Below are 15,894 nucleotides of genomic sequence, written 5' to 3'. Positions count from 1 at the left end.
TCCTTTCATTGTTTGTAATCTTTAGTGTTATTTTGCTGCAAAAATACAGAATGTTAATGCTTTATTCATGTTATTCAAGCTTCTAAAAGGTAATTTATTATTTAGAGCTTCTACCTCCCATAGCCAGTTCACTAAGTGCATTTTTGGCTCGAAGATTGTCTTTTTTTGGGGGGGTGGCAGACCACTTCCTGTTCCACCAGCAAAAGCTCCCGCATTGGGAAAGTTACAGTATGCTCAGTTTTAGTGAAATGGCCCCCTGGGGGTTCAGTGTGAGATGGCTACAGTACTAATCAGTGCAATTCAAGCTGTGATGCTCACAGAGCAAAGTGTTTCCCCTGGAGCATAACAGGCAAAGGACATTAGTTCCAGGAAGAAAGATGACAGAGGAGGATACAGGCGAGAGGAGCGTTATTTTATAATCCAGCGGGACGAGGAAAATCGGTTATTCCCTCCAATATGTCATTATAATGCTTTTCTAACGCTGCCCATTAGCATAAAAGCCAGAGTAATGTAATGAAGGCTGAACAAAATTACTTCCTAATGTTTTGAGAATCGATAGAAACATTGCTCAGTATTCCGCTCCAAACAAGCATGTTTTTAGACTTGAATGTCAGTAATTACAATGGCAACCTCAAGATTATGAGGGATCCAATGCTTCCTCCAAGATGGCTAGTCTACTGGATCTTCTCCCCCATCACCCATTAATTCAATACATTTTGCCTTGCTCAAGCCACATTACCTTACAGTCTACCAATAACATCAAACCATCAAGATTGGCAGAAAATGGATCTGAAATCAATCTGAAAATAAAGAATCTGACCTAATAGTAGAATCAGTACCGGTAATTGTTGTGGTGCAAAGTCAAATCGATGCATGTTTCTATCTAAATGTAAAGGGAGAACAGAGGCTTGATCACGGTTCACTTCACAACCTACTTGTGTTTAAAAAGGTCCTCTTGAATCTGCCCATCATTCCTTTTCTGTGTACTTGGTCTCACATGCTTCCAAAGAGTCTTTCTTTGTAAGCAGACAAAAGATGCTGCTATTTGGAAAGAGATGCCAGTGAATAAAAGTACCATTATGTTGAGCACAACAATGAACTGAAAATCCTTAAAACTGTTTGACTCGTTGACATTTGTTTAAATGGCAAGGAGTGTCATTTTGGATCCTGTACATTAAAACAGTTGTCCGATTTTTATATAAAGCCCATAATTGGTAGTCTGTTTAAACCAAGAACATGTATTGTAGCTTTTTGCTTGTCCTATTTGATATTGTATGTTGTACTGTCCACTTTTATTGAGGCTCAAAGAAGAAGAAGAAACAAAATAATAACCTGACCTAATAAGAAACTGATATGTTTGGGCACTTGTAAGTCAAGGTACTGCTGACTACAAATAATTACAAACAGGGAGAAGCAAGCATTAAAGGTCAGAAGTGAATGGTGTTTATTTTTTGCATTGCTAATATATTTTGAAATGTCTGATTTTGTTTCTTGCAGAATAATGATCCACTGACCCTCGGTTACCATGGCTACCCATCTCATAGTCAGGTAAGGAAATATTTATATTAAATGTTGTTGGGGGAAAAACAGACTTGAATAAAAACATTCTTATGAAGCATTAGTACAACTTAAATGAAATTCAAAACATGAGTTGTGATGCACGGTACTGTAATATGTCATTAAGGGAAGTGAAGATCTGTATTTCATAATGTATCTTTTACTCCACATTTCCAACACTAATACAATCCCTATTGCTGCAACTGTCCTTTATTTGTAGCCTTTAACTTTCTACAAATACAGTAGTTAATGCATTTCTCCTTTTTTTATTTTTATCTTTTAAAGCATCTTTGGGTACACTGAAAAGAACTATACGGTACATACAGTGTATGCACTGTACATGTTACTGGGGAAAAATCGTGGCTGTATTTATACTTGTAAAGCAGCAGTCTGTTTTCTGGTGTTCCTATTAGCCTGCTGAGTGTGTTATTAGACTGCTCAGTTGATATGGTTAATCCTTCGATCATCCACTCATCCGCTGATGCTCTAGCCATAATCCCCTCCTCCCTCCCTCTGCCATCCTCACCAACCTCTGGCAGCACTTCATCCTCATCTTAAGCCTTTGCTCGAAACCTTGTTTGTTTGATTTCTCAGTGGGACTGCTGAGATTTTTCAGATGGCTGGCAGCCAATTAGCCACTTTTCATTTTTGCTGCATAGTGATGAGATGATACTGCTTTGAACCTTTTCCCCACTAATGATGATGTTCGAATGAGAATAATCATGAAGGTGAAAGAGTTGCCTGCTGTGCACTACATAGGTACGTGTGATAAATTATGAAAAAATCATGAATAAATAAGCGAAGACACTGGCATAGCACATAGCATAGAGTAACAACTCAATGTACTGTAACTTAAAAGTAAAAACACCACTTAAACAGATGATCAAAATCAAATGATCCAACATTCACGACACGGTTTTAAACTAAAACGGTTTTAAATTAAAGATATTTAAAGAAAAATAAGAAAGAAAGAAAATGGTTGATGCTCTGGGATTTTTGAGAACATGTATGTTAAGTCTTCCATACAGAGCAAGTATGTCATAACCAAAGCAGCAAACGTAAACCACAGAGCTACTCTTGAAATAAGTCCAGACGGTTTTAATCTTGGATATTAATAGCTAAACAAATCTGTCAGAGTAAATAAAGCTGTGAAACGTTATAATATAGATGTTTTTGTTCATAGAATGTATTTTAAAAAGTTTATTAAGCTAGGGTTAAGGTTAGGAATGTGGCCCTACTTATATCTGACTACAATAGATCCACCCCAGCACTGAGCAGCAGCGGAGTCATCTACATTTAGAACCAAAACGGAAGCATTCTTTACTCAGCTGACTTTGGCGTCGCATTTTATCGAATGATGTGTGACTGGTTGAAAACAACCCCCTCCAACCTTCTCAACTGGTGTAGAAAGTAAGTCATGTAATGTAGTACAATGCAGGCAAAGAGCACATTGTTTATCTTAATTAAAAAACCCAACTCTTTGCTCAGCGTGGATTCTGAAATTTGCGGACAAAACACTAGTAACAAGTTTAAAAAACGAGGAGAATTTATTTTTATTTTTTTGAAGAACTTTAGACTCCACTAAAAGTCTTTTTTACGGCCAGCAAGATGCAGACTTTCCGCCTGGTCATTTGACGCAAACTGGATGGGAGAAGTGGCACTGGTAAGCCACATGAAGGGGAAGAAATACACAGCAGCTTTGTGTACCATAATAATTTTTGGCATGCGATTTTCTCAATCTCTGAAATGAAGTAAAAGTTTTCTCAAAAGTAATGCCAAAAGTTTGCAAACATGCGGAGTTGATATTATTATTATGATGTACTGTATATGGTGTGTAGTTTATGACTGAGGGGAAATCTAATACAAAGCTTGTTTTATTTACTATGGTTTCATTGTAAATAAAAGAAGCAGGAATTGCTGAACATCACGTCACTTACTTGCAAATTCGCCCTTTTGCATAAGTGAACACATGTAAAATGTTTACCCAGATAAACGAGGAGATGTTGACTGTCTGCAAAGAAAAACAAAACAAAACACAGGACTGAACGTTACCCTTTTGCTGGACTGCAAAACACACCATCTTGGGCTTTCCTTTACTTTGCTACTGCCAGGCAGACTTATTTACTTTAGGGACACTGAAGTGTCAACTAGCCTTTCTTGGGGCAAAAAGCTATGAGGGAAGAGATGGATAGCGTGCAGAATATGTTCCCACATTGCAGAGGTGCTAAACTGTCAACAGCAGCATGAAGGTGATGTGATCAAAGGCTATTGAAGAAAGAGCCTGGGGAGAGGCAGAAGCTTGAGGTGTGAAGAAAGACGTACTCTGGCAGGCTGGCTGCTTGGTGAAACGAACAGCACTTTTAACTCATTCATTACATACATGAGCTGTTACTGGCTTTATTTAAGCAATGTTTAAAATGATCAAATCTTCACATACAGTGCTGCTCAAAAGTTTGTGAACCCCCTCAACATTTTGGAATTTTCTATTATTTCAACCTGATTTCCTAATCACTCAATTCAGTAGTTTTTTTTTTGTTTTTTTAACAGTTGTGTTGTCGAGACTATATTAAAAAGAGTTTTCATCAACTGATGTAGGTGCAAAATTGAACTGTTTGGTCACAACCAAAACCGCCATGTCTGGCGAAAAGTCAACACTGCATACCACCAAAAGAACCTTCTCCCAACAGTGAAGCATGGAGGTGGGAATGTCAAGATCTGGGCTTGCTTTTCATCCTCAGGACCTGGACAACTCCACATAGTCCAGGGAATCATGAATTCTGAGGAATATTGTCAAATCCTAGAACATAACCTGACGCCATCTGTTTTGAAGTTAAAGCTTGGCAGAAGGTGGATCATGCAACATGATAATGATCCAAAGCATTCCAGCAATACAACCAAGGAATGGCTGAAAAAGAAGAAGATTCGTGTTCTGGACTGGCCCAGTCAAAGTCCTGACCTAAATCCCATTGAAATGCTGTGGCGGGACCTGAAGCGAGCAGTTCATGCCAGACGCCCATCAAACCTCTCTCAACTGACTGCGTTCTGCAAGGAAGAATGGGCAAAAATCCCCCAAAGTAGATGTGAGAGGCTGATTAGTCACTACAGAAACCGTTTGGTTGAGGTAATCTCTGCAAAAGGAGGCGCAATATCCTATTAACTGAAGGGGTTCACATACTTTTGCACACATGATATCTGAGTTTTTCTTAAATCAACCACTTTTGTTAAATAAAGAATGACAATATAACTATTTCTTTTGTTTCAGTCCATTATTTGGAATGTTAGTATTGTGGATTTGGGTATAACTTAACATTTAATAAGGTTATTTTAGTTTTTTTTTTACAAAAAATCTGACCATCGCTGTGGGGTTCACAAACTTTCGAGCAGCACTGTACATGTGAGCTCAATTCATTTAAATTACAGAATATATTTGAGGCATCACTAGGTAATTCTTTGGTCCGATTTAAATTTATTTTAAAATATGACCCACTCTTTTCAAGTATCAATTTAAACAGACCATCAGAAAGATGTAATAGTCTGTGTCAGATCCTAGAAATTATGAAAAAGATGCAGCTTTGATTTAGTCTTAGTTGGCACAGTTGCTTGGCAGAGCATTTATACTGTAAACTGTAAATGACAGTTGGGTAACTTGTCACTTTAGATTGATAGTTTTTAATATCTAACACATTTGTGAATGATGTGAGTGTCTTAAGATGCCTTACAATAAGTCACCACTGCAAACTACAAAGTATACAGCACAAAACAAAGCCTTCATAAATTATTGCCTTTCTGTTTATCCAAACTGCTTATTTTAGTCTTAATGTGGTCATTTTTACTCCTGCTCCCCTTCAGTCGTTAGTGAGTGTTTCCGGAGCTTCGTCATCCAACACAGAGACCGATATTGTTACACACGGTACACCAGTGATAAGCAGCTATATTAGACCCACAAGCAAAAATATATGACCCACCTGATGACGATTAAACACTGATATAAATAATAATGTATACAGTACATTTCATCAAAACTTTTAAGTATAACATTTAGACAGCAGCATCTGCTTTACTCAGGCATATACTGACATGATTGAAGTCAGACCAGAGCCTCGTCAGTGTGCTCAGAGTAATAGTAAAAAATTCTCTTACATTTGCAATAAATATTACAAAATATGTTCCTTCAAATAAATATAGGGCTATGAAAGTGTTAAATGTTGTGTTAATTAAATTTCTAATCTCTTAACTTTTTCTGTTAACAAGTTTCCTTTTTAGGGAATCTCTGTAGACTTCTTGTGCTTGAGTTATTGTGGGTGGTAAACAAAGGTCAGTCACACCCTGAAGCAGACATTGATTGGTGCAAACTAATTGGCTCTCGTTGGGAGTGCAAGGTAAAGAGTGGTGAAAAGACGTAAAATTGGAAGAGCATGTGAGAATGATACATTTTCGTTTCAAAAACACCCCAGTGGCACCATTTTAAAGGTAGTGAGGTATGCTTCCTTTATTAGGTGTTTGCTTTCTACTAAAGAAGTTCAAATTTAGGGGCAGTTTACATGGCGACTCTGCAACACCAAGACACAATGACTGTGTTGCGGAGTGGCCTCGCGTTCCTATGGTGTTGGCGAAGACAAAAGGCAAAGACGTAAACCTTGGAATCCTGCCTCCAAAGTGGAAGAATTCGATTGCGGGGGCTTGAGGGTGGCTTGCTCCGCATGCATATTAAAAGCTCCAGCGGCGCGGGACCTGCGCTGATAATGTCAGCACTCATACACATCACATTGGGCGTGCGCACTTGTGCTACTAAACATTAAAAACAGCTAATATGGCGGAACGTCGGCTTTAATTTACTGTTTTTAGAATGTTTTTAATTGAAATATGTTGAATGTTTCCATTTTTGTGTCTTTTGGACCAAAAAAAAAAAAAAAATGCCATTGCTTGGAGTGGGCGGGCATGTTGTCTTCCGGGCTTAGGAAGTTCTTGGGGTCAAAGTGCATCATTCGCTGTCGCCTTGTAAATCTTCACTGCCCCCTAAGGTCTGGCATGAATACTACATCGTTTTGATGCAGAATTGCGACATTGGCCAAATGGAGACGGAACCATATAGATGCTAACATGAAATTGTTCGTCTTCTCGGAGAGTCACCATGTAAACGGCCCCTTTGCCTAATCCAGTACTTCTCAAATAGTGGGGCGCGCCCCCCTGGGGGGGGCGCAGAGCGATGCCGGGGGGGGGGGCGCATGTGACCTCGGGGAACATGTTTTTTTTTTGCCGTACTGGAATAAAGTGTACTTGCACATCCACTCAGTAGGTGGCAGTGGCGCTCTCATTTTCAGAGTGCGCGCAGTATTTTTGAATTTAGGAAGAGCACTGAGCACACACAGACAACAGATATGAAGAGCAGTGTGCCACCGCCGTTTTCGAAAGCCGTTTTCCGACCGGACTCACTCACGCAGCGACCCACTGTCTTGTCCGGTTCTCACGTCGCCGCCCGAGAAGTGCCGTTTTCGGCTTGGGATCGTCAGGACGACCGCCCTCACCTACGGTTCTACCTCGGCCGCCGTGAATGCGCTTTTTTCGTGCCGTTTGCCTTTTAGGTTTGACTTTTAATACAGTGGGTGATGATGAAAGACCACTGTTTACTGTGTCTAAAAATAATTATAGCAGACAGCCAGAAGCCAAATCAATTAAGACGCCACTTAAAAACATTAGACCCCAATCTCATTGTTAAGCCGCTTAATTTTTTCAGTGAAAACGTGCCGAATATTGCCAACAATCGTCCTGCTTTGTCAGTGTTATAACAGTAAGCTAGTGAGCATTGTTAGCATGCTCATTGCAAAAATAACTCCACACCATTGCAAAGGAGGTAAATACTGTGAGCAGCAAAAATAAAAACTGTCCTGTCCAAGGACACTTTTTTTTTTTTTTTTTTCAGATTTGTTTTTTCGGTCAAACTTTTTGGCACATTGTCCTCATGAGTGAATGTTTCTAATCAATTTTAATTTGTTATTATTTACTGATTTTATGACATTTTATTTTTCTGTATCAAATGGTCAAAAATGTACCTTGAGTGTATTTTTTAGTTTGGCTGTGATTTTTTTTTAAAAATTCAGGCAAATTGATGCACGTCAAGTCTTCTCTGTTACAAACAAAACAATGTTAATAAAGTTATACTTTATTATAAGTTGATCTACGTTACTTTTTTTCTTTAATAGAAAAAAAAGGACACAATGTTAGGCAGATGCGTATTTATAATAGTAATTTTATAGACAAATGATACTATTTACAGTGGCGGCAGAGAGTTTGGGGGGGCGAGAAACATTTACGTCTTCCTTGGGGGGGCGTGACAGAAAATAATTGAGAAGCACTGGCCTAATCACATGGATGCAAAACATGCAGCCAAAGCTACAGAATTAGCAGTGAAGACATTAACAATTCAGCAAGCCATAAAAAATTTCTTCTGGGTACTGGATCGCGATGTTTCTCCTCGTGGCCATGTTCTTCCTGTTGGTCGAAAACTAAAGGTTGCAGGGAGACTCACTTGGGAAAAGACTCAAAATACTGACCATCTCATCAATGTCAAGTCTCTTTCGCTCGAGCACATGGGCAATACTAACCGGTGTTGCTAATCTTACTTTCAAAAAGTAATTAATTAGAGTTAAAAATTACTTCTCCTAAAAAGTAATTGAGTTAGTAACTCAGTTACCTGAATGTAAGAGTAATTGGTTACTCGTCAAATAACTGGTGTTACTTTTCATGTTTTTTTTTCCCATTCAAAAAAATAAAAAAGACTGAAAGGTCACACTATGTGAAGTTCAAAGGGTTTTTGGGACAATTCGCACTACCCCCAATTCTTTACCCTAAACTTAACACAGGGATATTGTGGATATTGTTATAACTAGATGGTAACCTTTGCTATGTTTGGAAGTCATTTAATGTTGTGAATCAACCATTAAAGTTGTTGAAATTGCTCCTGTTATTGCATTAGTTCCCTTCTGTCTGCTTTCTACATGTAAAAGTTTTAAACTGTTTTCATCATTTAAGGAGTCAAGGCCCACGTTAAGATTTTGCCAATTTAGGAGTATTTTAGATATGAAGTTACTTAGGTTCGCTAGGACGATTCTCTACAACAGAGCCTACCTGAGAAGTCTACTGCTTTAAGAAGGCAGGCTGTTTCCTAATGCCGGCAAGTGTATCATTTCACATCTACTCTATAAATTTGCTAGTGCCGCTGAGTGTCATTTCGCATCTAGTTCTATATTCCTGTAATATCTAGTGTAGCATCATGTGGGCGCAGTTTGTATGGTGTCTGCTACAGTTATTATTGGAGCCACCTAGCATCACAACTCCCTTCACTCCTTCCCACTCCCGCTCTTCTCTCTCCTTGTCTCTCAGGGGCCGTTTACATGGTGACTCTCCGAGAAGACGAAAAATTTCATGTTTGCATTTGTATGGGCCCATCTCCATTCGAAAAATGTTGCAAATCCGCATGAAAACAATGTAGTATTCATGCCAGGCCCTAGGGGGCAGTGCAGATATACAAGGGGACAGCGAATGATGCACTTTGACCCCACCAAAGTTCCTCAGCCTGGAAAAAAAATATGCCCGCCCTCTCGAAGCGTTGGCATTTTTCTTTTGTTCAAAAAGGCACAAAAATGGAAACATTCAACATATTTGATTTAAAAATATTATTAAAACAGTCAATTAAAGCTGACATTCCTCCATATTTGCTGTTTTTAAATGTTTAGTAGCACCGCTGCGCACGCCCAATGTGACGTGTACGAGTGCTGACGTTATCGGCGCGGTGTCCCGCCGCGGGAGCCTTTGATATGCATGCGGAGATAGCCCCCCTCAATCCCCCCGCAATCGAATTCTTCCACTTGGGAGGCAGGATTCAGAATTTTTCGTCTTCCCCTTCCGTCTTCGCCGACACCATATGCACGCGAGGCAATGCCGCAACACAGTCATTACGTCTTCGTGTCGCAGAGTCGCCATGTAAACAGCCCCTCAGACTTCTCGAGTCATTCAACTAACATAGTAACGCATAGTTTACATCCTCAATAAAGGTAACGGCGTTGCAAAGATGAGAAAAATAATAAGATTACTCACTACTGAAAAAAATAACGCCATTATTAACAACACTGATACTCACTACAGAGAGAGTGGAGAGGGTGCACAATTTAAGCCTTTTTTTTCTTTTAAGTAACTCATGATCAAAAAGTGAAATAGAGAAACGGGAAGTCTTGGTGATACTTGGTGACACATACAAAAAAAACCACATAAAACTTTCATTTGGTGGGTTGGAGGGGCCCCACTACAGAATTTAATAGTGCCATCAGACCCAGTTAACTCACTTAGATGGAGAAAGAGAATGATGGTAGAGGAAGTAGAAGAGAGTTTGGTTGTAATGAGTAGCAGAGGGGGAGGGGCAAATTTTCAGGTGTTACTGAATCAGGGGGTGGGGTTGTTTTAGGGGTGGGTATGTTTTCTCTAGGTGAGCGAGCAGAGGCAGAAAAGATGAGCAAGCAAGGGCACAGCAGCAAAACAGAAGGCTCCGTGTAGAGGAAAAAGAGGGCGTGAGTGAGAGGGAGAGAGAGGAGGAGAGTGAAGAGAGGGAGAGAGAGAAAGTGACAGGGACAGAAGCTGGAGGAAGAGGAAGAGGCAGTGAAGGGGGAGGAGGGGGAAAGCTGTCAGGGCAGACCCAGCGAGCGGGGGCAGAGAGAGGGAGATTTTGAATCTGTGAGACAGACAAGAAGAGACTGAGGTGGTGAGGTGACACGAGCTCGGTAGAGGGAGAGCGAGAAAGCGAGGCAGCGTGACAAGAGGAAAGGAGTGAGAGAGGAGGAGGAGAGACGACAGTGTGGTGTTGTTCAGAATACGATGATGGGACTCTACTATCCTTCCGTGTTGTCGGTGAGTGTTTATCCTACTTGCTGCCCATGCCTGTACATGGATGCTTGATGACTCTTTTTGCAAAGGCTCTGCATGTGATTACACTACAGTCTGCAGGACTGTCATCAAGCATGAAGTGCTGATTAATGACTAACGGACGAGGGCTCCACTTGACCCTTTCACTCCAGTTCTCCACTCTCAATTTATTCCCTGTGCTGAAAATGTAGAAAGTTGCCATTTTAAATGTTTGCGATGGTGAAATTATGCTCATGTGGTTAACGTTGATGGTAACGCTGTTGTTGTGGCATCTGTTCTTCCGCCCAGAGCTAGAATCGCACGCAATGTGAACATCAGAGCAGCCCCTGCCAGAAATTATTCCGCCATGTATTATGTATGCTTAGAGGAATCTATGCGATCGGTACAGTGCTGTTGGCTGGATGCTGCGGATGTCGTCGCTGATAAACTCTGCACATGGCTGCTGGGCTCTGAAAGCAATAAGGGGGAGAGCAAAAGTGGTCTTTATTGCCCCTGCAGCTGTCTGTGTATATCACTCCTGCCTAGGAGCAAAAGGGACAGGTGTCCACAGAGCAGTTGCTCTCCCTTCTTCCACTGTTGCTCACATCACTGCATCACTGCTAACGTGTGTAGAGTGTGCACTTTACATTAATAAAAGTTGGTGTTCTTATTATTTAATTCCCGATGAGTTAGAACTGAGTGTGTTTCCTTATTCAGTTTCTCATCGCGTGTGTGCTCCTCTTTCAGCTCTACCTTGCTCTCTTTACTGTTTGACCTCTTTTCTCCCTCCTCCTGCTCTCCCCGGGGCCCTGGCAGCTGTTATCTCAATGTTTTCCTTTAAGAGCCCCTGGAAGAGAGGGGGATGGGGCACACAGAGGGGGGAGAAAAAGAGAGGGAGGATAGAAATTGATTATTTTGGAAAAGGTGACGGGCCACCCCTGGCAAGGGAAGCCTGCTGGATGATGAGGCGAACATTATGCAGGGATGACTTGCTGAGGATACAGTTGGCCAGAAGCTACTTTGCTCCTTTTTGAGTTTTTTTGTGCAATGCTGACTTTGCAGTTTGGTTTGTAATTCACTGGTGCAATTCAACAAAATGCAATCATTTTTACCTTTATGTGCCTGACAAAGTTTAAGTAGGTGACTGGCTGCACTGCTGAAATATTTTCTCAAGCCCCACCTATGCCCTAAAGCAAGGGAGAGTCGCCTACCTGCTGCAAACACAAGGCCATGCGTACATCGACATACATGTATACATACATCCTCCAAATCTTCTTATTGATTCTTTGCAGGGTTAACAATAATGGTCTTTAAATGATCCCTATGAGATGTGTTGCCTTGGCAACTGGGATGAGTCATTCATTTTGCACAGATTGTTAGATGGTTCGTGGCGTGAGGGAGACCGTCGATCTCACCGCTATGTTAGATAAACACCTTTGCTCTTTGCCTCATTCTTTTTTAAAGCAGCGAGAATTGGCTCTGGTTGCCACAGTGCAGCATAAATGCTTATACCTCCTTTGCAGCAATTTGCTCTCTAATTGCTCCGAAAGCGCTCACAGTGAGGCATCTGCGCGCCTTTGAAATGGATCGGGGTTGCCCTAGCTGACTTGTCGCATGGTGCCAGTCAGAACACTGCCCTGTCGCTCGTTTGTGTACATATTTAAAAAGACGTACAGCATACCATGCTACCAGCTACCATGATAATCACACAATACATCTAAATAGGCTGGCGTTAATAATTATGCATTGACAGAGGTGAGCAAAAATACTTGCTTTTGTTTGTTCACCTGCATGTTTAAAAGTGACATGCAGCCATTAATAAAAAAGACAAACAAATAATGTAACTGGCTTTTTTTTCCCCATTCATACTTTGCTGCAGTGGAACCCAGCGGACCATTGATACAGAGGGAGGCGGGGGCAGCTGAAGTCGGCAATGGGGTGTGTACAGGCCTGCACACATTTACAGTACAGTATGTGGAAGAAGGGGGGCGTCTCTAGACAAACCCTTATAAGGAAAAAGCATCACGGTTGGAAAAGGTGGGGTTAATTTGACAAGCAGACATGTTACCCTATAAGCCGACTGAGAAGCCTGTGGGAGGTTGGGCCAGGATGTCGCTAAAATGCTGTTGCTATGAGGCAAACGAGCTTGATAGACTCCAATGGGGGTGGCACGTATGCGAGGGTCCCGTCTGGATTTTATGAAGCGTAAAGAAGCAAATCGGTGAGTGGGAGGAAAGGGAGAACAGTGGCATGAAGAGGGGGAGGAGGAAGAGTGATGTAGGATGGGGGTGATGCTGAATAGAATAATTAAATAAGAGGGTGTCTCCTGGCTCATCGGTATGCTGTAGACACATCGCAAATGGTTTTCCAGCTGTTTCCAGCCTTGCTAGTAAAGCTGTGAAGCCAAAGGCCAAAATAAGACATTAACCCATTGTAGGACAGTAGGACACCCATTCACATACTTAATCGTTTTCAACCTAAGATGATTGCTCGAGTATAGTCAAACTTAAGACTATTCATATTTTTTTAGGTTAATATTTTCAATAAGGAAAAAAAAATTGCTCTGTTGCTCTGTTACCCTGGGGCCATATTTTCTCATGTCCTTGCTGGCTGTGCAGATTCCCGCATCAACTTAGGTCTGTCATTTGCATCCTTTCCCACCAGATACTCACTCTGTGACGTGAAACCATAAGATGTGGGAGTTCCCTGCCAAATCTGGTCTAGTGCGCATGATACGGATGTCCCGATCGCATATTTTTGCACTCAAGTCTGAGTCACCTGATTTGGAGAATCTGCCGATACAGAGTCCCGATCCGATACAGGGGGAAAAAAAGTTAATGGAGATCAAGATTTCATTTTTCAGCACGTCCTCCTACTCACAGTGCCAAAACCACTGGTAAATGGTTGACTGACCATTGTATTACTGTGCTCAAATGGCCTTCCAACGTTCCTGACCTGAACCCCATAGATAATCTGTGGGATATTGTGAAGAGGAAGTTGAGAGACACCAGACCAAACACTGTGGATGAGCGTAAGGCTGCTATCGAAGCATCCTGGGCCTCCATAACACCTCAGCAATGCCACTGGCTGGTTGCCTCCATGCCACGCCGCATTGAAGCAGTCATTTCTGCCAAAGGAATCCCGACCAAGTATTGAGTGCATAGCTGAACATAATTATTTTAAGATTGACTTATATTTTGGTCAGATAAAAAATGCAATTGTTTTTAGATGGGGATTTTTAGTTTTTCTTTACTTTTTGCCAAAATCATCAATATTAAAACGATAAAAGGCTTGAACTACTTCAGTTGTGTGTAATTAATCTAAAATATATGAAAGTTTAATTTTTATCATTACATTCTGAAAAATAATGAACTTTATTACTATATGCATTTTTTTCTAAACAAATTTCTATCCACCACGCAAAATGCCCACTTTGTACTAGATATGTGCCGATTACCGGTTTCAAGGTAGATCGTGGTATAAAAATGTCAAGATTTCAAAATCGCATACATTTGCCATCATACCGTCCCTAAGGTATTACCTATTTTTCATGTCCCAAAAATGCATGGAGAAATCACTCGCTTGCAGCTGCTCCACCCTTCCCCACCGATGATTGCTCAGTGTCAGCTGTGGTAAACGATGGCTGGAGAAGGTAAAAGTCATAAGCTTTTTCCCCCATCGAATAAAATGAAATCGCTGGTATGGGAATACTTCGGCTACAGAAAAGTTAGACGGCTACGGTTTAGAGGAGGAGGGCCAACAGACATGTAAAACACATATGTGAAGGGTGGCTGTGAGGAGGCAATACCTCCAATATGATTTTGCATTTATTCTAGGGCTGTCAAACAATATATTTTTTTAATAGATTTAATCACAGCATAAAAAATAATTAATCGTGATTAATTGCAATTCAAACCATCTCTAAAATATGCCATATTTTTCTGTAAATTATTGTTGGAATGGAAAGATAAGACACAAGACGGATATATACATTCAACATACTGTACATAAGTACTGTATTTGTTGATAATAACAATAAATCCACAAGATTGCATTAACATTATTAACATTGTTTCTGTTAAATGGATCCACGGATTGAAAGATTTGTAGTTCTTGAAAGATAAAAGTTATTACAAGTTATAGTATTTTATATTAAAACCCCTCTTAATGTTTTCGTTTTAATAAAATTTGTAAAATTTTCAATCAAAAAATAAACTGGTAGCTAGCCATTGTCACCGTTCGGCGACATCATATGGGCTCCCTGCCTTTCTTCCACAGTGTCTTTACCTACGTAAGGTAGTGATTGAAATACACCACTTTTAAATTACTTATAAATCAAGCCAATGAGTGTGTTTTGTCCCTCGACTGACGCCGTAGTTCCCTGTTTCCATTGTACTTCACGGTCATTTGAGTGCTGGCTTCACAACGTACGAGACCTCTGATGGTTTGTATATTGTGACTAAATGTTTCCATCCAGTGTATTTGTTGAGCCAAACGATTGAAGCACCTTTCTTTTTGTGAACATTATTTTTTTAAGAGATAGGAATGTTATTTTTGTGTTGCTTTCACCAAATGATACTTATGTTTGTTGTGAAGGAGTTGCCGAATCTTATGCCAATAAACGGCGAGGTCCAATGAGCGCCTGTGTCCACTCGCCTTTCTCTGCCTCTTAGCTCTCAATGTGCAAAAAACAGCGTCATTGTAATCTGTTTGAGGCAATGCATGAGCGGTGCATTCTGCGCATGCGCTAAATGCGTCAAATATTTTAACGTGATTAATTTTTTAAATTATGGTAATTATCACCCGTTAACGCGATAAATTTGACAGTACTAATTTATTCAAAATTAAAGGTTTGAAACACTGTCATGAACTTTTCCCGCCAGCTAAGAGAGTTAACTCCAGCGTGTTTAGTGTGTCTAGCGGTGGTAAAACATATGGATGAATGAATATTTTGTTAAAATAATTTTTCCAAAAAATTAACATTATACTTATGTTCTAATTTGCTAATGTTTTGAAGAATAAAAATACTGTTCAATGGAAAAAAGGTTTTTTTTTTTGTTTTTTGTTTTTAAACCCAGATATCTCAGAGTAACACATTTTAGAGCTGTAATTGCAATAATATTTTTGGCTTAAGGTTATCGTACCGTCAGAATATCATACCGGCACATGCCTACTTTGTACACATTGCAAGTGGCTCTCCCCGTTCGACTGTAAAATATTTCCACACAGCAGACATTACCACTCCAGCAGCTACCCATTAAGTTCCAGCGTTAGTTTGCAGAACATTCTTCTATTGGGGCTGTTTATTTTCCGGAAGTGTTGTGGAGTATAAAACGCATATATATTTTTGTTTATTTTGGCAGTGCCATTCTATTGGTATTTATGGATTATTTTATTACTTTTTAGCTCTTAGAAAAATAAATAAATAAATATATAATTTTTTTT

At 40.2% G+C, this 15,894-nt stretch overlaps 1 protein-coding gene across 4 annotated transcripts in view; it reads left to right on the top strand.

The window, feature by feature from the left end:
• The window catches only part of LOC130920180 (RNA binding protein fox-1 homolog 2-like), a 61,631-nt gene that overhangs the window by 10,235 nt on the left and 35,502 nt on the right, over window positions 1-15,894 (top strand). For 3 of the 4 annotated variants that reach the window (XR_009064120.1, XR_009064121.1, XM_057843161.1), the window contains exon 2: window positions 1,498-1,548. Coding sequence is in view for 1 of the 4 variants with exons in the window: in XM_057843161.1 (XP_057699144.1) it covers window positions 1,498-1,548 (51 nt within the window). In the remaining 3 variants the exon portion in view is untranslated. Of the gene's footprint in view, window positions 1-1,497; window positions 1,549-10,175; window positions 10,456-15,894 lie in introns of those variants that run through there. The other variant, XR_009064122.1, reaches the window with a different exon arrangement.

This window comes from Corythoichthys intestinalis, chromosome 8 (genome assembly GCF_030265065.1).
Source record: "Corythoichthys intestinalis isolate RoL2023-P3 chromosome 8, ASM3026506v1, whole genome shotgun sequence".
In the NCBI taxonomy this organism is placed as follows: domain Eukaryota; kingdom Metazoa; phylum Chordata; class Actinopteri; order Syngnathiformes; family Syngnathidae; genus Corythoichthys; species Corythoichthys intestinalis.
This window is presented reverse-complemented; position numbering and strand designations above follow the sequence as displayed.